Genomic DNA, 25,110 nt, shown 5'->3' with positions numbered 1-25,110 from the left:
CTTACGCGCTTTATTCTAATTGGTTTAAGTTTAAGATTGGTTAGAGATTAGCGAGATCCATTGGGTTCTAGTTTTGGGCTTACGATTAGATTGAACCACAAGAATGTAGCTAAATTAACTTGGACTACTAGGGGTGAAAACGCGGTTTTAATTTGGGCCTTGATGACGTGGAATTTTATCAAAATTAAAGGATAAAAATTAAGATAATAATAGAGTCGATAAGATAAGTATTACTTATTTAATTACGTTTAAATTTATGCATTGAAACATAGGATATTTAGTGGTTAAGAAAATAATTCAAAATTTGTGTGCATAGAGCGTAGTGTTAGCATTAAAATTGGATTAAGGAAAAAAATTAAATGGCAAAGTGGGCACTTAATCATCACTAAGTCATACACGTCACCTGGACCGTGTCCACCAGTTCAAAGCATCAATGGCCCCTCCATCTCTGTTTATATTTATTTCTTCTTTTTCCTCCCTAGTATTTTCCCACTTTCTTCCTAAATCTCTCAAAATCAGATCGGAATTTCTCACAAAACTTCCACTTTATCCTACTCCACGATAGCCGTCTTTCATCGTCTTCACCACCAAGTCTCTTAATTCAGGTAAAATAATAATTTTTGGATTTTTTTATATTGTTTATTTAGTTAGATCCGATTCTTTGATCGGTTTATTTAAAAAGATCGAAGGGGTCGACTGTTTTTTTCCCTTAAGGGAGAAGCGAAAGATGGGGGCTTTCATATCGAAGTTTTGGTTTATGTTATTTCCCGCAAAGGAATATAAGATTGTGGTGGTCGGCTTGGATAATGCCGGCAAAACGACGACGCTTTACAAGCTTCACCTCGGCGAGGTTGTTACCACCCATCCTACTGTTGGTAGCAACGTTGAAGAGCTTGTTTATAAAAACATCCGCTTCGAGGTAACCTTTCATTTTATTTGAGATTTTATTTACGATTTCTCGATGATTTAATTTCTGGGTTATTATTGCTTTAATCTTATGTAAACCTCACTAAGGACCACCTCCTATCCAATTCCCTCAAATTATCAAGACCCACAGAAGACCACCCAAAATCTTGTCATCCTATCCTGTCCCGTTCTTCTCGATTCTGCCCACCCGTCTCCTTCTGCCCTAGTCCTTGACCCGAGTTTGAGTTTTGGCCTTGAAATGTTTGACGAGAAAACCAAACTCCATAAATAGGAAGTTAAAATAAGGTAAATCTTGACAGCCTACATTTGAGTTGTAGATATCAGCTTGAGCAATGAATTTTGGCCTGGTTTGTGTTATCCAGTCTACTGCTCTGCATCTGTCCAATGTCTTTTGATATCCTGTCGTTAGTCCTACTACTTGTTACTGTCTTATTTCATATTCCGTCCATCACTTTGTTGAGAACAAGAATGTTTTTAAAGGGTATCGGTTTAATGGAAACAGTGAACTGTTATCGCAGTTAGTCTCCATTACACTGCTATTTTCAGCTGCAATCAACCACTATTCATGAGGTTTTTTTTAATAAAACCCTGCTATTTAGGCTATTATGGGTGGGGTACAGTGCCTCAACAATGAAATAGAAGCTGCAATACTGTTATGCCACAACTATTTGAAATCCCGAATTGTACAACTATGAAGCATCACACATTTGTTTTGCAATTTCCTGTTATTCATGACCATATGTTTATCCATAAACCAAGGGATTTTCAAGAGCTTTGGAGCTGCCTAATTATGAACCTATTAAGGACATTTTACTAGTTCCACTAACAAAGCTCTATAAAAAAAATTTTGAAAGGAAAGTGCACTATGTGGTTTGATAAAAATATATGTTTGCCCTATATATTGTATTATCCAGTTTTATGTCATTGGTTCTTTTAAGAGACTTCTTGACAGTAGCAGATTATATTGAAATGACACGAAATTGTTCCATGTACGTCTCTTGAAATAGACGGAGGCTTGTTAAATACGATGAAATGGACACACTATCTTTGTTCACTGTGCTGATTGGATGGATCTTTATGCGCTCCATTCCTTGTTTTCCATCGTTTCTAATGCAGTTTATCTGTTCGAGCTGAGTTACTCTTTCTTTCTCAGTTAGTTCTCAAAATTTTATAATGTTAAGTGACATAACTTCTGATTTCTATTTAGCTGGATAGCATCGGATTGGATTATTTGCATCAGGTCTCAAAATATGATGATTTTGACCCTTATTTACGGAATTATGCTAAGTCGAGGAGAGTCGAAAGACTGATGACTATAATGATTGTAACACAGTTAGATTTTATGTATCTGCTGGGACATCTAATGTTTGTATTTTGCCTCAGGTATGGGACCTTGGAGGGCAAGATCGACTAAGGACATCATGGGCTACATACTATCGCGGAACTCATGCTGTTATCGTGGTGATTGACAGTGTGGACAGGGCCAGGATCACCATTATGAAGGAGGAGCTCTTCAGGTTGCTCTCACACGACGACCTACAAAATTCCGTTATACTTGTCTTTGCAAATAAACAAGACCTAAAGGATGCAATGACCCCGGCTGAAATCACTGATGCCCTTTCGCTTCACAGCATAAAAACACACGACTGGCACATCCAAGCCTGCTCTGCACTCACCGGAGACGGGCTGTACGATGGTCTCGGGTGGATCGCGCAGCATGTTACCGGAAAAGCACCAAGCTAAAAAAGGAAGCTGATCAAGAAGGAAAAGTTCCATTCATTCTTCATATATTATGGATTCCGATCACTGAAACAGAGTAAACTTTTTGTGTACCATCTGTCTACTGTATAAACTTTTCTAGATTGTTTTTAAAATTTCAACTTGCCTCAGGAAATTGATATTTTCTGCACAATGAAAGCCTAAGTGATGAGTTTTGGACGTAAACTTGGTTGAGAAGTTGAATCACTATAAATGCTTGTGCAAATTGTTTCATCTTTATACTCCTTACTCCCTAAACTCAAAAAGCTAATTTTCTACCCTTTTGATAAATGATTCGGTTGATCAATTTTAGCTTCATCATCAATCTTAAAAAAAAATTTGAGAATTAGATCATTAAACTATTTTTTTTTGTACACATAAAGTTTAGGTCAGGGGTGGTTCTTCCAGTTCAGGACCAGGCATACCACGTGACATTATAATGGTCAATGTTTAGTTTCATTGGTGAGCCAAAATATATTTTTCTCAGTTTAAAAGTCACATTTTAGTGCAAAATAAATTTAGAGGCTTGAATACCACTAAACCAAAAATAATTATAATTCTCCTACCAAATATCTATGTTATTGGATGAGAAACTGAATTACTCCAAATATATTGCATTAACATGGTTTGATCATTAAACTTTTAATTTGGTTTCAATAAAGCCACCGAATTTAACCGTTAACCATCATGAACTATCATGTAACATTATAACGATCAATGTTGGTTCTATTGGTCAAAGGGTCAAAATATTTTTTTTTCTTAGTTTAAAGACCATATCAAAATAAATTCAGCGCTCACATTAGTTTTTTACAAAAATTTGAGAGTCTCAAATATCATTAAGTTAAAAATAATTGTAATTCTCCTGTCAAATCCCCATCGTCAACTCCAAATATATTTTTGTTGCATACCTCGTATTTTATTAGATCATGAACATTAAGAGTACCCCCTCCGCAGCCCCCCTCTTAGAGTTCTCGTTCCTCTCCTATCTAGATAGCATTAATATTAGATTTAGAAATTGTTAAAAAAAAATTGTTGTCATTCCTCCAATTAAATTGTGTTAATCGATAAATTATTCTCGTAACATGTTTTATTATATTTCAATGTATCTATCTTCTAATACTCTAATCAAATGTTATTTTTGTATATGCAAAGATGAATCTACTTAAAAGTTGAGAGGGCTTTGGCCCCTCCAAATTGTTTTAGTATGATGATATTTTAAGTCTTTTTTTAATTTAAATATCAGTTAAAAAAATTTATTCTTCCTAATTTTTAAATTTAAATATTTAATATATTCTTATTCTTTAGATATAAAATAATTTAATTCTCTTAATATTTGATCGTAATTTCATCTCCCATATATACTTATTTTAAAAGATCTTTAATTTTCAATCCCTATATATATTGTATATATATGAGTGTTTTTCCCGAAAAATCACCGGTGATCGGTATATTTACCGATCTAACACTGGTCAGATTATATTTACCGATCTAACACCGGTGAGATTATATTTCTCGATCTAACACCCGTAGCAGTAAAGCGCGCTCCCTGTCCCGCGCTATATGCTGATTTGACGTAACGTGGGGTATAACACGACCCATGTACCGTGCTATAGCTGTTTATCTGACACGTGGGGTATAGCGCGGCACAGGGGGCGCGCTATACCTTTAATTACCTCCCAATCATCCCTATAAATACTCTATCCTCTATTACTTTCGTCACACCATATTCTCTCAAATACTCTCTTTATTTAAGGTATATTTTATAATATTTTTAATATTATGTATTTAATTTATTTAAGCATTTTTCTTTATTTAATATTTTACTAATATAATTTTTTTGCAGATATATAATAGAAGGCAGTTTCATCTCCTCGAATTTCACCATCATAATAAACAATAACTGAAAGTCATATCATTCTTTGAGTTTAAAAGTGCGGCAATATTATATTTGCAAAAAAAAATAATTGAAACAAACTTGATTAAATAAATTATATATGAATGAAAATATAACACAATAAATTTTTTACACATCAACGTAAATAATTTAAATAATATAATTTTATATTATTACTTGTACCACAAAACTATTTTGACATATGCTTCTGCTTTTCAATTTTACAAACACAAAAATTAATTGAAAATTATTAATATAATATTTTTTCAAATAATCATAATAAACAATAAGTATAATAAAAAAATTATAACAAAATTTATAACGAAAAATCGCACGAACTTCTAAATCAAATATAAGAAAATTACCAAAATTATTACTCGTTTACGGAATTGTTGTATTAATTTATAAGTTGAGAGGAAAGATGTGAGGAAATGTGAGAAACTTAACCGGGAGTGAAGGGTATTTATAACCATATAAGGCGCGGTGCCTGCACCGCGCTATATGTAATTATTCAGATAAAAGGTATAACGCGGACCAGGGTCCGCTCTAAATATAATTCATAACCAGGTATAGCGCTGAGCAGGGGCAGCGCTATACCCCTACGTGGCGTATAGCGCGGATCAGGGGGCACGCTATACCCACGTGTAAGTCATGTCATCATATAGCGCGGTATAGGGGGCGCTACACCCCACGTGACGCCAAATCAACATATAGCGTGGGGCAAGAAGCACGCTTTACTGCTACGGGTGTTAGATCAGGAAATATAATCTGACCAATGTTAGATCGATAAATATACCGATCACCGATGATTTTTTTGAAAAAACACCATGTATATGATAACTTCAACATATATTAATTGAAAAAAAAAATAATAACAATGATTCTCCAGTCAAATCTCCATCATTACAGGACGAGGAACCAATTGAATTACTCCAAATATATTACACTAACATGCTTTGGTATTTTTGTTGCGTACATGATGTATCTTTTCTGCAGTGACAACTTCAGCTTAAACCTTCTCTGCAGTTGCCGGTGCTGAAGATGGTGATGAAGAAAACAGGTTTTCAATCCTACCCTCAATACCGCTGAACGTACCACATCACAAATTATCATTCTACATGAGTAACATATAATAACAAATGCATATATAATTACCAGAATCAAAATAATGTTAGTTTTCATGGTTTTTTCCTTCGCCTGATCTTTCTCTTGGTCCAATCGATCCATGACGAAGATTTCTCCTTTGTGTCGTCTTATTTTTTCTCCACGTCACATATTTTATTTTTCCTTTTTTTTTTAAATTTTCAAATTACTTATTTATTGTTCTTTATCAATTTATTTATTTTATAATCATTATTTGATACATAGTTAGTCTGGGACCATATTAGGTTATGACAGTTTTTGAATAATCGATTTTTCGTGTAGTTTAGGACGATGCTTAGTTATAATAAGTTATGAGTGGCTCGTAATATACTATATTATGCATGGAGATTAGGTTAGAGGAAAATTGAATGGGAGATCAATAATGCAGATATTTATAATATTTTTACTCGTAAATATAAGATACTTCATGAGAATTTATCATACAATTTGTTAATGAATGTTTTCAATACGATTAGCAGGTTAGAGCAAAACATGTGAGACGAGAACATACAAGGTAGCGAGTGCTCTAGCAGCTGATAAATACGATGAGCTAATTTGTCGCACCCTAATTCAGGGCTTAAAATTAAATTTGGGGACTAAAGTGAAATTTTAAGTAAATTCAAGTCTAAATTCAAAAAGTATCAAAAAATGGAGAACATATGGTGTAATTATACCATTTTCCTAAATGTTGGGTTTAAAAGCCCCAAAACCATAAACTTTCCATTTATAGAAAGTTGAATTTCCTTTTTCTCTCTCTCTTCAACCTTTCCTTTTTAATCAAGAAATCTTAAATCGACGTTTCATCACCGATCGTTATTATGTTTTTCACACCTCTCATACCATCGTGCTCATTGTGTCGTCTCGAGTCCACCGGTATCTGCCTTATCTCCGTTGCTATCGACGTGTGAGGGGTGAGGAAGATCAACTTTTCCGATGTTTCGAAATCGAGCTCTTTGCCGTTCACCATTGTGAATCGAGCTTGTTAAGTGATTCAAAACTTCATTTTAAGTACGTAGAAATTTTTACATAATTGTTTTTAGCCCCGCACGCGACAACACTGCACGTGGGGAAGGTCCACCGCCTGGTGGACTTCTAGAAGCTGATCCGACCCAACACTCATGACCGCTCAGCCCAAACTCGTCCGAACCAAACTGAACCGGTCCAGCCCGAACCAAACCGAACTTATCCAGCCCGAATCGAACCGTACTGGTCCAACCCGAACTGAACTTATCCAATCCGAACCAAACCGGGTCAACCGTTAACAGACATTGACTTTTTTCAAAAACCTTCATCTTGAGTCCGATTTTGTAGTCCGTTTTACCAAATTCTGACCTGAAAACCCCTAATCGAGCCCATTAATCAATGTTTTCCAAAATCGACTTTTAACCTTAATCTCAAACAATTAAATTTTAAACTACACTTTTGAAAATCAATTTTAAAAGTTATTTTCTACCTCACTTTTACAAGTGAAGTTTTCAAAATCAATGTTTAATTGTCCCTTGGTTTCATTTCATTGATAATGAGCTTGTCATTTCTCAACCGTTTGTTCAACGAAAATTTGTATTTAAATACGTTCGAATATGTAATACAATAAATTTTCAAAAAGATTATGAATGTTATGATATGATGACTTTCAACATATCTTAATCGATCATGCAGTTCATATTTGGGTTACGTGCATGTTTTCAATAAAAAAAATTAAATTTCAATATGATAATATTATAACAATGATAAGTGGAATGACAATTATCGATCATGAAAGCCGTCAACTAAAAGAGATCATAATCACTGCATTATTATCGAGAATAACTAAATTTATTCTCTTTTTTCTGCACTTTAATATTTTAATTAATATGCTTTGATATTTTGTTGCATATATGATATATCTTTTCTACATCAACAGCTTCGTCTCAAACCTCCACCACGGTTATCGGTTCCGGTGCTGGTGAGATTTTTGGTGCTTCCGTTGATTCGGACGGTGGTGATGAAGAAAAGATGTTATCGATGTAACTGAACGTAATGAGACCTCACAAGTTATCATACATAAGATGCATGTAAATCGAGAAAACAATAACAAATAGGTATGTAATTATTAGAATAAAACAGATTAGTTTCCATGGTTTTTTTTTCACCTGATCTTGTTCTTAGCCCAGTCGGTCCATGACGAAGATTTCTTCTTTGCATTGTCGTTAGGCGGCGCCGCGGCACCTTTAACATCCGTCGTCGATACGGGTGAAACTGTAACATCATTAACCACAGACCGAACTGAAAGAATCATGATTACTGAGATCAAAACAATGGTTACATTTATTTTTACCATTTTTTTCTCTATTTCTTTGTAAAATGGAAAAAGATAAAAGCAGTGAATTTATTCAATGATTTGAGATTGAAATCGCGAGTAATTTATAGTATTTTTGCGATATATGTGGCGATTCCATCTCCATGGGTGTGTAGGTTAAGATTAAGAGAACCCATAAAAAGGAATGAGCATCTGATATCAAACCTAGAAGAGTTCACCTTTATGGAAGACGAGCAAAACAAATAGGTAGTCCCAACACTGAACCTGGAGAATAATAGAACCAACAACAATAATCTTAACAATTTATCGACTATGTATCCCCTTAATATATATATATATATACACACGAAAATAATTTTAAAAAATATTAACAATTTATTGATTATTCATCCCCTACGTATATGCGAAAACAATTCAAAATAAAGTTACCTCTGGACAATAATTTTATTTTTGATGTATTTTAGGTAAATACAAGATAAGATCAAAGACTCTCAATAGGGATGGCAAAAAAACTCAAATCCGACGGGAAAAATCGAAAATCGAATTAAACGGGATGGGGAAAAACCGTTTATGCTAAACGGGGACGGGGATGGATTTGGTAATCCCGGCCCTGATTACCCGGCCTAATAAATATTAAAAATAATTATTATATATATATAATATTAATAAATTTAATTTAAATTAAAAAATATATATAATATTTATATATTTAATTTAAATATATATATATACCCGACCTGATACCCGGCCCTCTACCCGTTTAAATAACCGTTTATGCTAAACGGGATACCCGTTTCCCCGCGATTTTTCCCGAATACCCGATGGGGATCCCGTTTAAATCCCCGCGGTTTTTTAAGCAGAGACGGGTATGGATTTTTTAAACGGTGACTGGGACGGGGGACCAATACCCGACCCGTTACTATCTCTAACTCTCAACCAATTGACAATGAAGGCTCACAGATGTTCGAATCTATGACCTCCGAGAAGAATAATGAATCTCTTAACCACTTGTGTCAATTAATTCATGCCAGACATTATAACGTTTGAATTGATTATACTTTTCTAAACCTACCTGACCGTGGCCCTGTACAAAAGAATGGCCACGATATCCTCCTTATCTTATTTATTGACACCCTCATCGACTTGTGTTGCTTGGATTTCCTCCGCTTGATGTTGGGACGATTCCCCTCTTTGGTAGTATGGTGATCAGTACTACATAAATTCTCCTATACTATCAAACAATCGTTTTTTAGGTTAGAAGCAGTATTTTTTTAGCAAAATTACTCATTTGTCCATCTATATCACCAAATAACGATAAAATCTAACGGCGAATGTCAAAACAGGAATGTAAGGTTAAATATGATATTGGAATAGATGGGTGGCTAAGTTGGTAGTTTACCCGAAAATTAATAACAAAAATGAGATAAATTATGTGCCACGTGTCAAGAAATAACCGCATAATAACCATTTTGACAGTTTAAAAAATCGATAAATCGGTTAAAACTGAACTTGCTTTATTAAATATCTTATTATGTTTCTAATTACGTCATAACCCACAAAATTATTTGAGAGAGAAAATAAATTTCAAAAGAAAACAAAACAAAATCTCAGAAAATCACGCGCTAACTTCAAAAGTAGTTTTAGTTTCATCGAAAAGAGGACTTGCAACTCCCATCGCTCATTCTCTACGGTTCCAAATTCATTTCCACTCTCACTCTGCAACAGCCCTTCAACAAAATGGCTTCTCTCACACGCGCCTCCACTCCTCTCCCTTCCCACCTCTACCGCAGGCGCGACCTTATTGCTTCGCCAAAATTGTTCTACCAAAGAATTAGGAGAAGCTGGACAAGGCTGACGGTTGTTAGAGCCGTTGATGGCGACGATTCGTACCTCAGTATGTGGAGGAAAGCGAAGGAGAGGGAAAAGAAGGAAGCTGAGCTTCAAAGACTCGCTCAGAATTTGGCCGATGATAGCAGCGGCGATGGTTACGGTGGTGTGAAGAAAGAGGTTTTGGAGAAGAAGAGCGAGGAGTTCCATAAGATTCTGGAAGCTCCTAAGGAGGAAAGGGATCGTATTCAGAGAATGCAAGTGATTGATCGTGCTGCGGCGGCGATTGCGGCGGCTCGCTCCCTTATCCAGAACAAGGATTCCTCGGGAAAGGATGATTCTGGCAACGAAAACCGCAAACCAATTAGCTTTCAAGATGACGGTACGAATTAAAATCTTGTTGCTATCTGATACTTTAAAAATGAATTATGTTCGATTTTTTTTTTCAAAAAAATTAATTGAGATATCATTTTTAAGAAAAAATATGACATTTCTTGGAAGCAAGTTAAAGAATCTGATAAGCTTTTTTTTTAGTATTTTTATTGAGAACTAAAGTGAAATTAATTTAATTTCCTTTTATCAAGAAAAAGCAAAAGCAAGGCAAAGCTTACGCCATGGTAATGCATTTAACAGGAATTATCTCTGCTATTTTTACTTTTGGCACTTAGCAGCTGATAATTTTCAGAGAAATCAAAGTTTGAATGATTAACATAGTTCAGTTTACAATAAAGTAACTGCTACTATTTTTTTTTACTTATGGTAAATTGAATCTTAATTTAACAGGAAAGCAGAGTGGGAGCATTTTTGTTAGTCAACCTGCAAATTCTGAAAATAAAACACCTGGTCCTGATTTTTGGTCCTGGACACCTCCTCAAAGTGCTGATCAGGTTTCGGTTGAAATGGATAGATTGCAGGCTGCTAGACAAACTTCAGAACTTCCAGTTTCTAACATTCCGGTTTTAGAGAAAGATCGGTCTCTTGGTTTTCTCTCTATTCCTTTTGAGAGTAAAGCTTATGAGACAACCCGCAATCTTCCACCATTTCAGTCACTCGTAGAGGTTGATAAAACAAAAGTATCTGAGGTTGCTGTAGAAGAGACTTCTTTAAAAGTGGAACATGACCTTGAGGTTGAATTTTCTGCACACGCTGCAGAAGCAGTTGATGCCATTCATAAGGCCAAAGAATTATCATCCCAAGGAGTCAAACAAGATGGAACTAGATGGTGGATGGAAACTGGAGTTGACCAAAGACCTGATGGTGTGATTTGCAGGTGGACAATGATTCGGGCTGTTAGTGTTAACCAAGCTGTTGAATGGCAAGATAAGTATTGGGAGGCTTCTGATGAATTTGGTTACAAAGAACTCGGTTCTGAGAAATCAGGGCGAGATGTTTATGGGAACGTTTGGAGTGAAAAGTGGAGAGAATCGATGTTGCAGGTCAGTGAAATAAACCATGATACATTTCTCATGACACTTTTTTTTATTGCATTTACCTTCTTGTGTTCATATCATCCATGTCAAATTGTGATATAATTATGAATTTCGGTCATCTTTAATAGTATATGATCCATCTAAGCTCCATGTAAGTATGTTCAAAACCCTGTATATTGAATTGTTGGGATCAGAGACTTGTAGAATCATATATAGAATTACTGAATTTGAGAGGACTCCCTTGTAGGTTTAGCTCACCCGTCTATACACAACTATGTTACCGTGCAGGCATGCATGATAGAAATGTGGGTTTGGATACAGTTCAAGCATAACTTAACACGAAGATGGAAAAAGAGCTTTTGTTACGAGTTTAAAGAGATACTGAATTGTATGTATGCTAGTTATGTTTTTCCTGATCTATCTCCTTTTTACGATAGCAACATTAGAGTGCTATAGAAGCTTCCACCAGCAGTCAAACCAGGCGGCATTGACAAATTTCCTTCTTCAGAAAAAGGGAGAAAAGAATAAAGCTAAAGGGAGATGAAGTTTTAATTCACATTGCACACTTAAGCTTGCTTTGTGAAGAGATTTAGAACAATTGCTTTATTTTAGCATCTTTCACTTCTTTGCTACTTTTTGTGAGAATCTCATATCTAGCTCGAAGTCTATTGATGACCGTTTTTTGTGCTCTTTTTCGTTTTCTCAAAATTACTGCACCATTAATAAATTTTAACTTGCTTTAAAAGCAGTTCAAAAACCTTGGAGCATGCTAGGATATTGTTTTTAGGGGGGGAAATCTGAAAGTGTTGCCTGGTGCAGGAGAATGGGCTTGTACATCTTGAAAAAACTGCTGATAAGTGGGGAAAGAATGCTGAAGGTGCGGAGTGGCATGAAAAATGGTGGGAGCATTATGATGCATCTGGGAAATCTGAGAAATGGGCTGACAAGTGGTGCAGCATTGACCCAAACACACCCCTTGAGGCTGGTCATGCTCATGTTTGGCATGAAAGGTATTAAAATTCATATCTAGTTTGGATATAATTTTGCACCTTTTCTACTTTCTTTATCCCGAATTTGTTTATGGTTGCAATCTTGAACTGGTCATAAATTTCTTACAAAAGCATTTCCTTGTTGATCCCTGTAGAAATTTAACACTATCAACCTCTCAAAATCATCTTGAAACACTTAAATCCTCGTCGCATGTCATCCAAAGTTTGGGATTTTATTGAACTATTTGTATGACATTGTTTGAGTCCACTTTGTTAGTTGACAGAACCTTCTATCTTGATGTTTTTCATTTAATCATTCATGACTCGACTCAAATGAAGTACTGAACTAATGGAAAATTTGCCACTTTATTTAAGATCGATCTCCGGAGGATGGAGATGTGATATTCATCCAGTTTGAGTTTATATGTTTGATCTCAAGTTTTTGCAATTTTGGCAGGTGGGGTGAACAATATGATGGATATGGCGGCAGTGTAAAATACACCGACAAATGGGCAGAGCGTTGTGAAGGCGATGGTTGGGCGAAATGGGGTGACAAGTGGGATGAGCATTTCGACCCCAATGGGCATGGTGTAAAGCAAGGGGAAACATGGTGGCAGGGGAAGCATGGAGATCAATGGAATCGCACATGGGGTGAGCAACACAACGGCTGGGGATGGATTCACAAATATGGGAGGAGCAGCAGTGGGGAGCATTGGGACACACACGTGGAGCAAGAGACTTGGTATGAAAGATTCCCACACTATGGTTTCTATCACTGCTTTGACAACTCTGTGCAGCTGCGGGAGGTTAAGAAGCCGTCCGAGGTGGCGGAACAGGTTGAGAAGCCGTCCGAACAGTAAATGTTCCATTAGCTTAATTATTAATTAATTAGTTTATTAAACATACATTCTGCATACGAAGGTAAAATTTAGTAACAAGTAGTCATAGTTCCTTATGGAGAAACTACTGTTTCGAAGAAAAAAAAATAAACGTTGCTGAGTTTGTATATAGATAGCAACTAAGTTGAACGTGGAGTTGCTTCATAAATAAATTATTTACCTATCATTATAAAATTAAATGTAGTTTTTAAACTTAATTAACATAGTTTTTCATCGACAAAAACTATTGGTAATTATTATAGTGTGATAGTTTACGATAATCTATGTTCTAAACCTCTTATCCTATTGTTTTACGTGAAAATTTATTTTAAAAACAATTACGTTTAAATTAATTAATCATGGATTCTTTCTTTTTCATATATGACTATGAAAATATATTTTAGAAAAAATCAACACCAATAAATTTATAAAAGAACTTATAAAAATAATTTGATTTAATGAAATATATTTATGAAGAATTATATATCTCATTAAATAAATATTAAAATTATCAATAAATACTTCTAAGGTGAAAGTCAATTCATATATATTGAAAACATGGTTTTTGAAGGTTTAATGAATCTGCCGACCAAGCATGACTCTCTGTCTCTACTTTTTAATTATTATTTGTAATTGTAATTTTAGTGTCAACTGTGGACTACTTTGCTAAGCACACACTATTCTATTAACATTTAATAATAGATACTATACCGAGAAATGTTGAATAATGTTGTATTCAGATTTTAAATTTATATATAATTTAGATATTTTATTAATTATTTAATTTTATATTTTAAAAAATATATAATTTATATATACTTTAAATTTCATATAACTCTGCTGCGCCATTATTCAAAAATGTCTACAACTCTGCTGCGCCACCCAATACCAATAATAATAACGCGTTGACAGCCATGCACATTTATACTTTTCTAATCCTTCTTTTATTTATTTATTTATTCACTTAGCTCCCTACTCCAATTAAATTTGGACAACTAAACCCTAGACTCAATATTGATAAACCCTACGTTTACGATCACAAACAATGTTTAACATTAAATTTGTAGAGGCTGATAAGTTTATAATGTATTAATAAGAAAATATTATTTTAATTGAGATTAATATTACTCGAATAATCCTTCCTCTTTCCCATATAAAAATATATAAAATAATAATATTTTGACAATAACCCGTGATAACACTATGATATAATATATGGTATCAGCGAATCTAAAAAATATGTTAAGTTCAAGTATTATTATTAATCAAAGGGGTGAGTTGATTAACATGAGTCATTAGATATGTGATTAACAATAATCAAATGAAAGTAGTAGGAAGGATTGGAAACAATGTACACAACTCCCCATAGATTAGGTCCCAGACATGTCTCCAATCTTTTACTTTGAATGCTTTGTCTCACAGACACCAATCTCTTACAGCTGTCTTACAATTTTAATTTCCCATCACTTACTTCACAAGAAATTGTAATTTACTATTCTTGTTTGACCTTTTCTTTTAATTTTTAATTGAATTGTAATGGGATAAAGGTGTATTCCTCCTCCAAATCTATTCATTTTCTTATCTTATATTAATTTAAAAGGGGTAATCCTATCATGTGTCCTCAAACTATAGTATGAATTTTATATTAGTCTTCAAACATCAATTTCTAATCGATTCCTTAAATTCTTTTTAAATAGTCAGATGATTACAATGTAGTATATGTTCAAAAAAAATTTAGCCTATTAATAATATACATACTCTATGAACACAATTGCTTGAACTTGAGTTCTCGAGGGAGAACAATATTCACTTCCATTGTTAAGACCACTCATTACTCGATGATTTTTTTAAACTATTAATAAATAAAATAGATTTTTTTAAACTTTTAGTATTGTGTAGGTTAGATCATTTTATCAATCTGATCACTTTATCAATCTGATCATTAATTTAAATGTTAAATGACCGCTCAAATTTAATACGAAATATATTTGAAAAAGTTTCATTTTAGATCTGAACTAATATTTAATGTCTAAATTAACAGTTAGATTTATAAAATGACATGATTAGCACAAAACTAAAACATCAAGGATTCAATTATAATATTTTCAAAGTTTAGTGATTGATTTAGAATCTGAAGAATAGTTTGAGGATATTTAATACAATTGACTGTTAGATATTGAAAGTTTAGACAAATTTTCCGTGCATTGAAACTCCTACATAAACCCAGTTAAGCTTCGAGTTGTAACTCAACACACACATACTCTTCTCCCTCTTTTCTCTCTTTCCCAAGTTTCTTGAGGGTATTTTATTTTCCAGGCAACCAAACAAATAGAAACATGAGTGACATACTAACTGAAGAACAGGTTGCTGAGTTCAAAGAAGCCTTCGATTTCTTCGACAAAGATGGGGATGGTTAGTTCTTCTTTCTTCCTCTTTTTAATGCTTAAAAACTAATGTTTCAATGGTGTTGGTTTGCAAATCTTAAGCAGGTTGCATTACAGTGGAAGAGTTGGCAACAGTGATAAGATCCCTGGATCAAAATCCATCAGAAGAAGAGCTTCAAGACATGATAAATGAAGCTGATGCTGATGGAAATGGAACTATCGAGTTCTCTGAGTTCCTGAACTTAATGGCCAAGAAAATGCAGGTACAAAATGAATCGAGTTCACTTCGATCTGTTCATATATATATATATATGAAAAGGGTTGATTTTGTTTGTGTGAAAAAACCAGGAAAGTGATGCAGAGGAGGAACTTAGAGAGGCTTTCAAGGTTTTTGACAAAGATCTAAATGGATATATTTCAGCTTCTGAGGTAAATAATTTTCTGGCTGTAATTCAACTTGAAAACTTTGACTTATGCTTATATGAGTAAGATTTGGTGCTGTCTAGCTGAGGAATGTGATGATGAAGCTTGGTGAGAAATTGAGTGATGAGGAGGTTGAGCAGATGATCAAAGAAGCAGATTTGGACGGTGATGGTCAAGTTAACTATGATGAATTTGTGAAGATGATGACCACCATTGGATGAACATCATCATCAACGCATATATATATTTGTTTTTGTATTTTTTAAAATCATTTTGTTCCAAGGAGTACTGCTTCTTTTCAAGGAAAAATATTTGCTGTCGATGGTCTTTTCTCACAGTATCCATTGGCGTCTAAGAATAAAAAATTACTAACATGTAGGGGTGCAATTACAACCCAACAACATAGCGTTAAATTAACTCTTCACAAATCAATCGAATAAAGTTCGTTTATTAAGTTAAACAAATAAGTACTAACAAAATTTGTATGTTCATTTATTAAAAGAACGAACACGAATAAAAATATGTTCAGTTCGCTTATATTTACGAACAAACTTATTTATTGACTCATTTACCGATAATATTATAAGCTTATTTGTTCGGATCTTCTTTTCCTTTTGATTTTTTTATTTTTACATTTTCAATATGAGTGAAAGTAAAGACTAAATTGAATATATAATGAACTTTGGAGTTCAAATTATTAATCTTAAGGAAATTAAGGACTATTGGTGTGATTTCATCATTTTCGTGAACATATAAATGAATATGTTCACGAACGTTAAATAAAATGTTTGCGGAATGTAAAAAGAACATGTTCATGAACGTAAACAAACTAAAAACAAACATCTTTAAAAATAAACAAATGAACACGAGTACAATATTAAAATTTTAAATGAATATGGATCGAATATAAATATCTTCGAAAATAAATAAACTAAACCTTGTTCGTTGAATCCATATTTATTTACACCCTACTTACATGGGAGAGTTTCTAGGGATAAAATAAAATAATATTTATTGGTCAGATTAGAGGTTACTTAGGGGAAAAACTTGTACTGTAGGGCAATCTTTCAAAGACATGTCCTACATGATATGGTAATGTTAAAATAAATTGATGTCAATCTTATAATTAATTGGTTTCGGGTGTTATTTGTTTAAATAATTAAAAATGGTATTGTTTATAAATAAAAACATGTTTTGTTATAAAAATAACTGAAAAACTACAATTATTCTTAAATAACAATAAAAGTATATAAGTTACCCCAAAAAAACACTTTTTAGAATTTAGATTTTTTTTTTTTGGGGGGGGAGGTAAGAAGCCATAGTATGTCCCACAACCACTGATCTTCATAAGAACACACAAGCCACGCCGATATAGTACAATGTGCCCTCAAGCAAGGGCATCAATGGCACCCTACGTACAGAGAAGGCAAGTTTCCATGTCTATGTACCAATGGCTCCCGTGGTTTTATTTAGAAATCTGTCACATTCAAGACTAAATAGTGTTTTACATGTTTCTCCCATCATACAACAACAGATTCATCTATGCGGGAACAACTTCGTGAACCCTTCCATTTTCCGACGGTGTCAAGCTATCGTAGTATTCGACCAGCACTTTCCAGCCACCAGGGCACATGAATCCGTCCGGAGGGTTCTCTTTGTTCTTTGCGAGCGAACGCATCTGGGGAATTGCAGAAAGCGTTTCTTAACAAAAAGAACAACTAATATTGGAACCGAAATGCTTCTTTTGAATCGAGTTTGTTCATTTTCTAACTATTTCTAGATGTAGTAGGCAAACGAAGATACCTTGGTGCCGGATATGAAGAGGAAGTCTTGAGCTCTTGTGGGATCGAAGAAAGCCATTTTACCTTGGGTCTGATCGTATGCAGCAACCTGAAAATTAAGCAAATCTATATGAATATGCAACTAGTGGTATCAATGTACCAGAAAATAGTTATGGGATTGAATGCTAATTATACCCTGAATGGAAGGATGTTCAGCCGCTCAAGCCCCGGAGCCATGCTCAAGACCTTTTTACCGTGATCAGCATCATAGAGGTCTCTCTTCTCGATGGGATGACCCATGCCAGCTGGATCTCTACCGACAATGTAAAAATTAGCTCCTGCATTGATCCGAGCCTTAGCATGCCACTGCACTTCAGTTGGGCCAGCATAGTGCATAGGAGATGGAAATATTGAAACCACAGTTGTTTCAGGATCAAGAACACCATCCTCAAGCACCTGATAGAACATGTTATCGTTAAACCATAAGGCATTTTCATGGCAATCGACACACCAAATTTAGAAGGTTGTTATGAATACCTTCTCGTGTTGTTTCATTCGCCAACTAAGCGGGACATCATCAGCCTTTGTGTAGCCTCCCAGTGGATGAAGCAAGAGTATGGGGTTCTTGTACCCCATCTGGAGAAGCCGACGACGTGTATCAGTCATTAGCAAAGCATGACCATTATGGACAGGGTTTCTGAGCTGGAATGCAAACACGGCATCAGCTTTACGCCTTTCAAACTCTTGACGTAATTCCACAGGTGAAAGTCGGAAACGATCGAGACCATCATGGTATTTGATCGGCTCTATAACCTCCAAGTCACCACCAATGAGCCAATTTCCAGCATTTGTTATAGTTTCTTCAACATAGGGTAGTCCAGGGGCAGTAGTTCCCCATGTCCTCGCTATCCTTTCTTCCTTGGGGTGCTGGTAAATCTCAATGCTGAATCAATCAAGTAATATAACAAACAATAAGGAATACAGTTACTGAATTTAACAAGACACCTATACTTATAATAAGCAACTGGAAATTCTCGCAACTCATTCGATTCCTAGAAAGTTCATATCATATCAATTGCTCATCTTCTTGGGTTGTACAAAGGACCACGGAGGGGCACACATGGACAGCGGCCGAGGCCGAGGCTAGGGCCAGGGCCAATCCTCCTCTTCTTCCCTGGACCATTCCCCATTCCCAATTTCACTAAACATCAGCAACATGAAGGGGCATTTTCTAATACACAATAATGATTCACATGAAAGCGTATCAAAGTGATTTATCAATCTTGTTTGATTAAAGTGCTAAAGATTTACAGGCTCAATTCCAGAAATCACAACAGTGACAAAACCCCATAGAAAAAATCACATCAACAAAAGAAAAAACACAAATTTATCTAAACATCAAATCAAAATGTGAAACTAATTTGAAAAAAAAAACCTCAGTTTGCTTTACATTATTGCTATATTACTAGTAAAACAACTTACTTGGTGAGGATCGCAACTGGGTTATCATCTGAGTCAACGAGGGTGACTTTATTGGACTCAACGATCCTCTCCTTCTGAGAATCATCGATGGCCAAGACAATCGGCACCGACATGTTGACAAAGGAACCATCGTCGAGTCGGAGCGAGTTAAAATGAAGAGTTTGGAGGAACTCGGATTCTCTCATGAATCCGGTGAGAGGGCTAGCCCAGCCCTCACTCAAAACGTGAACCCATTGCAAGTCGATCCTCGTCAGCTTCACCCAAGGCAATGAAGCCGCTTCCCGCTTCTTCAACTCCCGCTCCGGCTCCGGCACATGGAGGTCCACGAGTTTCCCACCGTCCGGCTCGATTAATCCGGCTCGAACTGAGAACCGCTTCTGGAAAGCGGTTCGCGGCTTGAGAGAGATCGAAACGGGGAGTTTGAAGGAACGAACGAAATGGGTATTCGTGGATTTGTTCAAAGACTTGGGTGGAAACGGGGATTGGATGAAAACGGTGGAAGCCATTGGAAGCGAGAAAGAGAGAACCAAAACAAAAACCGCTTTGGTTCGGGTTTGGTTTTCGATCGATCAATAGGCGACTTGAATAAATATTGGTTTGGTACGGAAGGGTAGTTAGGGGAAATAGAAAGCCAATGTTTTTTACTTGGATAAGAAAAGACAAGGGAAAAGTGGAATCTTTGTTGGATGCCGACATATGGTGGGTTAAGCTGTGGTTGGGACGATGAACCTGGACATATTTTGCTCCATTTCTTCATTATTCTTTCATTTTAGTCCCTATACTTGTTAAATCTTTTAAATTGTAAACTTATTCAAAAGATATTATATTAAATTTGCTAGATTATATTTCATTATCAGTCTTTTTTAATTTATAAAAATCACAAGTTTATCTTTTTTGTTATCTACTTATATTCTTAAGTACAATCATAACCCGAGAACTACAAGTACAAAAACATTTATAATTAACATAACAAGGTATAGTTGGATGAAATCAGATCAATACATATGTATAGTGCAAGGGCTGATGACAAGATTTAACCTTTATTATTATTATTTATGAAGTTTTAAAGTAAAATTTGGTCACTCCATTTGGACTGTTTTTAGTGTTCTTGCTTTTATAAATTCCTTTCATTTTTTTTATTCAAATTACAACTTTTGGTCTTAGGTTTATTAGTAAATTCATTCTTCAATTATTTTAATTTTATTTTTTTTAATTAAATTGGTGTTTAAATAATCAATTTATTCAGAAGTTAATAAGAATATAACATACGACACACTATTATTGAAACAAAATAAGTGTGCAATGATTTTTCTTATTGTGCTTATATTTATTTATTTTAACTAAAATGGTTTTATAAATTTAAATTAAACTTTTGATTTTTTTTAGCTTAACTAACCTTCCATTATATTTTTATAAGTTAATAAAATATAAGGGTAAAATATGTAAATAGTCACTAAACTATATTGAAATGATCTTTTAGTTGTTGAAGTTTTGGAAGTTACAATATAGTCGTTGATCTTATCTAATTGTTACAAAATGATCATTAAATTTTATCAAACTAGTACAAAATGGTCATTAATACTAATTGAACTATTATAAAATGATCCTTAAATTTATCAAATTTCATTACTATTTCGTAACATGTAGTGACCATTTTGTAACAATTTGATAAGTTTAATGATCATTTGTAACTTTCAAAACTTCAATGACCAAAAAGATCATTTTTGCATAGTTTAGTGACCATTTATATATTTTACCCAAAGTATAATTTCACAAGTAGCAACTACAAATAGAAACTGAAACATACAGACGAACAAAGATCTTTTGAATTGGAACATTATCTGTTTACAAACTCACCAATAGTCCCTACAAGAGCAAGTTCCATTTTTGAAGTGATGAAACCGGATTCGATCTCTTACAATAATATCTCTTCCATATATTACTGAAATCAGCTTACTACTCTCGTGGCAATCACTACAAACACGAAGATTTTTTAACGATACGGATAGGGGCAGTTGAATCCGAAGCGATCAAAGCAAATGCAATAGCTAGCCTTTCACTATGGTAAGCAAGTGCATCTTCTTTCTCCTCTTCATCAATGTCAAACAACACTTCTTTCGTTCTAGGGTTATGGCCGTGTTGTTGTAGTTCTCTGCCAATCTCTTCAAGCTTCAAATAAATTCGTTTCGTCCACGGGTGTGTTGTGTCTCCAACGCGGAATTCATGCATGGCACCATCAACTTCAACCAAGCTACTCCCTGGCATTTTATTAATCCCATGATCCTTCATCAATTTCCTCACTCTTGTAACATCTTCCCATCTATCAATGCTCGCATACATATTCGATAAAAGCACATAGTTCCCACTAGTTTCTGGCTCCAACTCGACTAAGTGGTTCAATGCAACTTCCCCAACCTGCAAATTCCCATGAACCCTTGCTGCCCCAAGTAAAGACCTCCACAAAATGGCATTGGGTTTCATTGGCATTCCCTTGAGCTTTTCCTTAGCCTCTTGAACCCTCCCAGCTCTACCTAAAAGATCAATCAAACACCCATAATGTTCAAGCTTCGGCTCCTTATCATAATCTTTGTTTATAGACTCGAATATCTCGCAACCCTCATCTACTAACCCAACATGTGAGCAAGCACACATTGCAACAATAAATGTCACATCATCAGGAACTAACCTTTGAGACTTCATTTGCTCAAAAATCTGAAGTGCCTTGTGACTGTAACCATGAGTAGCAAATCCCCCAATCATTGCATTGTAACATGATATGTCCCTTTCAGGCAATTTATCAAACAGCTGATATGCCAAGTCCAAACACCCACATTTCGAGTACATATTTATCAAGGCAGTACCCACATAGCAATTGAACTTAATATTGAACTTTACTGCATAAACATGTGCCCATATACCTTGGCTAAGAGCACCCAGATTTGCACAAGCACTAACTAAAGCAACCACGGTAACTTCATTTGGCTTAACCAAAGAATTTTGCATCTCATTGAATAAACATAAAGCCTCCATTGATAAACTAGTGTCCTCATAATTAACATCACCAACATAGTAATAACTAGAAAAACTATTACAACGTGCGTAAGCAGACAACATTGAGTTCCAAGTAACTAAATCTGGGTTCCTAATCTGATCAAACAAACATCTAGCCACACCCAATTTGCCATAATTGGCATAGAAGTTAAGCAATGAGGTTTGAACAAAATCATCATACGTCGGTCCAACGAATTTCAAGACATGGGCATGGAGGGCCAGGCCATGGTGCAGCCAAGGGTGGTAACCACAAGCCTTGAAAAGAGACGGGTAAGTGTGTGAATTGGGTTTAATGTTTTTGCTCCAAAGAACACTTTCATAGAGGGAAAAAGCATGGTGGGTTTCACATTCTGGGTCGGCTGATGATACTATTGAGGAGATGAGGGTGTTGTAGAGGAAAATTGTTGGGTTTGGGATTTGGTTGAATACTGTGAGGGCATGGGATAAGGCTATAGTGGCTGATGATTGGAGGAGTTTGCTGAGAGGGACAGTGTGGAGAGTGAGGCCTGTGGTTATCATTTGGGCATGGACTTGCTTGAGGGAGTTTAGGGTCTGGCATTTTGTCAAGTAATTTAAGGTTATGTGGTTGAAGATTGAATTTGAAGAATTCATTAACTATTGAACTTCGTAAAAATGGAAGGTCCCAAGGCTTGGTGACTAATAAATAGGAGAAACAAAGAGGGATGATATGGTTTATATGGGTTCTGGCCTATGTTGGTAGGGATAGTCATGAGTTGGGCTTCATCAAATTTTTGGTCTACTCGAAATCGATCCAAACATTACACTCTTCATACATTATCTTATTCAAATCGAGTTTAAAGAGATTATATCTTATCATGCATGTACTCGATTTGACTTGATCTAAATCTAAATCTAAATCTGACTTGATCTAAACTTAAATTAAGAAGAAGAAAAAAATCAACTCTGTAAAATTATATCGAGTTAAAATCCATTAGGTTCGGGTCAAATGCCTATCATGTTCACACAAGTTCTTTGATCTGTTTTTTCCAAGTTTTTTTTATAGGCTTTGGTTCCGAGCAAGTAAGCCCAATTCCATGATTTGAGCTTTTAAGGTTTTTACATGTCAATAAACTTAAATAGATAATGTCGGTCGGCTAAAGGTTTTTTAAGCACATAACCCATGTTAAAAAATTGTGTAAACTACCTATTTAATCAATAAATTATGGGATTAATTCTTTTTCAGACTCCAAATGAAAAAAAATTATCAATTAAGGTACTAACATTACGCTTTCATTCTATTTTAATTATTTTATCATTAAAAACTTAACGAAAACAATAACATGATATGGTATAATGATAGTTTTAATCCCCACAACTTATAGGTTCCATGAATATGATTTTTCCATCATTATCTTTTCCCCCTTTCATTATCGTCCCCACTTGATGATACTAGATGAATGGGGCACATATTATATGTATTTTCTTGTTGGCACCAATTAATGATAAATAAAAGTAAGAACGACAATGAGGTGATTTATAGTCTTACATTGATATGATTGCATCAACCAACAATTTGGAGTTGATTGGAGAAAGGGATAGAACCCACCAACAAATATTCATTTCTAATGATGATTTCATGATCATTTAACTCACTTTTTTCCCTCCTCATTTGGTGGTTTCACGGCATGGGACCTGAAGTCGATGAGTTCTGATTCGGCTCGATCTGATCGGGTTGTGTTTAAAAAAAATAGGTTTGGGTCGGGTCGAATTTGAGTTTAGGGTGATAAATATTTGATCCGACCCGAAAAAATATAATTTTACCTTATATATTTAAGAATAATTACAATAATATTCCTTTATATATTTTTTTTTCAATTAAAACATTTTTTTATTGAATAAAAACATATTTTTATTATTATTTCGGGTCATGTCAGATCGGATTGACCCAAACCCGACCCATATCTATCTCTAGTCGCACCACATTAATTGACATGGCATCCATTGTGGAAGCTAGTAGTAATCTACTAACCATTTCAATCCATTATGCTCCTTCATTTATACTTGTTTTTACCGTCTATTTTGAAGAAAAATTAGAATTAATATCAAGTAAAAGTTGACCACTACATCATCTTTTGACTCAATGATTGAACTCTTCTATCTTCTTTCGAGTTTGAGTTATTGTAGATGCAAAATATAATATTTCATACCAAGTGGCGGGTGTAGTAATAAGACATGTTATACTCTTAAGAAAAGAATTCAAGTTCGAACACATTATTAGAGCAGTCGTGAGTCTCAAATGAGCTGTAAAAGGAAACGAAATATACCAGAATTCGATCTTAGAGAAAAGATTTTGAAAAAGGTATTAGGTTTAGAACTAGAAGGATAAGGAGAGGTTAGAGGGACAATGAGTTGAATTAAAAAGAAAGTAGAATGACATGGGAATACAATAATTTTAAGCCTTTTAGAGGGATAGTATTAAAAGACAAAATAAAAGTATGGAAAGATTTGTAAAAGAAGGGATAATGCAGTGGCAGTCAAAGTGAAGAAAAGCAAAAGGGTGATGTTTGGCCTTTAACACATAAAAAGCTCTCTCTTTTCAAGTTTTTGTTGTTTATTGGCCCCAACAACAATCACCTTTTGTCATCTCCAATAAATTTATCGATTTGGAAGTGATTTTTTTTATTTGTTTAAATTTAATTTAATTATTTAAATAATAAAATATTAATTTATTTGCAATTATTAATTATGTAATTATACCAATTCACTAGTCGTTGTTTTTCTTTTGTTTTAGGGTCTCTCTCTCCTTATTCGAGCTTAATTTGTAGGTTTATAATTAGAGAAAATAATTTCAATGACAAAAAATGTCTTATAATATATAATTTT

The 25,110-nt window shown here is 34.6% G+C and overlaps 5 protein-coding genes across 6 annotated transcripts; 3 read left to right on the top strand and 2 right to left on the bottom strand.

Annotated features, from left to right (window-relative positions):
* Window positions 1-493: 493 nt before the first annotated feature.
* On the top strand, window positions 494-2,839 carry LOC120198739 (ADP-ribosylation factor-like protein 5). 2 transcript variants are annotated; one of them, XM_039200023.1, is made up of 3 exons: window positions 494-605; window positions 715-919; window positions 2,311-2,839. In XM_039200023.1, exons 2-3 carry the CDS (start codon window positions 728-730, stop codon window positions 2,668-2,670), a joined length of 552 nt encoding a protein of 183 aa, XP_039055954.1. In that variant the 5' UTR covers window positions 494-605; window positions 715-727; the 3' UTR covers window positions 2,671-2,839. The 2 variants fall into 2 exon arrangements, with proteins under 2 accessions (XP_039055954.1, XP_039055955.1); XM_039200024.1 differs by having other exon boundaries at window positions 683-919.
* Window positions 2,840-9,688: 6,849 nt separating this feature from the next.
* LOC120198731 lies at window positions 9,689-13,301 on the top strand. The gene is made up of 4 exons (XM_039200014.1): window positions 9,689-10,230; window positions 10,632-11,284; window positions 12,098-12,288; window positions 12,725-13,301. The coding sequence occupies exons 1-4, from the start codon at window positions 9,759-9,761 to the stop codon at window positions 13,125-13,127; spliced, it is 1,719 nt and encodes a 572-aa protein (XP_039055945.1). The 5' UTR covers window positions 9,689-9,758; the 3' UTR covers window positions 13,128-13,301.
* Window positions 13,302-15,405: 2,104 nt separating this feature from the next.
* LOC120198733 (calmodulin-like protein 8) lies at window positions 15,406-16,175 on the top strand. The gene is made up of 4 exons (XM_039200016.1): window positions 15,406-15,557; window positions 15,635-15,792; window positions 15,878-15,958; window positions 16,036-16,175. The coding sequence occupies exons 1-4, from the start codon at window positions 15,482-15,484 to the stop codon at window positions 16,171-16,173; spliced, it is 453 nt and encodes a 150-aa protein (XP_039055947.1). The 5' UTR covers window positions 15,406-15,481; the 3' UTR covers window positions 16,174-16,175.
* A 1,101-nt stretch (window positions 16,176-17,276) lies between these two features.
* On the bottom strand, window positions 17,277-19,864 carry LOC120198732 (ATP sulfurylase 1, chloroplastic-like). Its single transcript, XM_039200015.1, has 5 exons — window positions 19,216-19,864; window positions 18,271-18,676; window positions 17,929-18,189; window positions 17,756-17,842; window positions 17,277-17,630 (listed from the first exon to the last, which is right to left on the bottom strand). The coding sequence occupies exons 1-5, from the start codon at window positions 19,719-19,721 to the stop codon at window positions 17,493-17,495; spliced, it is 1,398 nt and encodes a 465-aa protein (XP_039055946.1). The 5' UTR covers window positions 19,722-19,864; the 3' UTR covers window positions 17,277-17,492.
* Window positions 19,865-21,028: 1,164 nt separating this feature from the next.
* On the bottom strand, window positions 21,029-22,886 carry LOC120198730 (pentatricopeptide repeat-containing protein At5g43790-like). Its single transcript, XM_039200013.1, is given in 2 exon segments — window positions 21,029-21,209; window positions 21,211-22,886. Coding segments are annotated over 2 exon segments (1,809 nt in total). The 5' UTR covers window positions 22,879-22,886; the 3' UTR covers window positions 21,029-21,068.
* Window positions 22,887-25,110: the final 2,224 nt, after the last annotated feature.

The sequence above is a fragment of the Hibiscus syriacus genome, unplaced genomic scaffold, assembly GCF_006381635.1.
Source record: "Hibiscus syriacus cultivar Baekdansim isolate YM2019G1 unplaced genomic scaffold, ASM638163v2 tig00004779_pilon, whole genome shotgun sequence".
In the NCBI taxonomy this organism is placed as follows: Eukaryota; Viridiplantae; Streptophyta; class Magnoliopsida; order Malvales; family Malvaceae; genus Hibiscus; species Hibiscus syriacus.
Note: the sequence above shows the minus strand (reverse complement) of the source record. Positions and strands in the feature narration are given on the sequence as shown.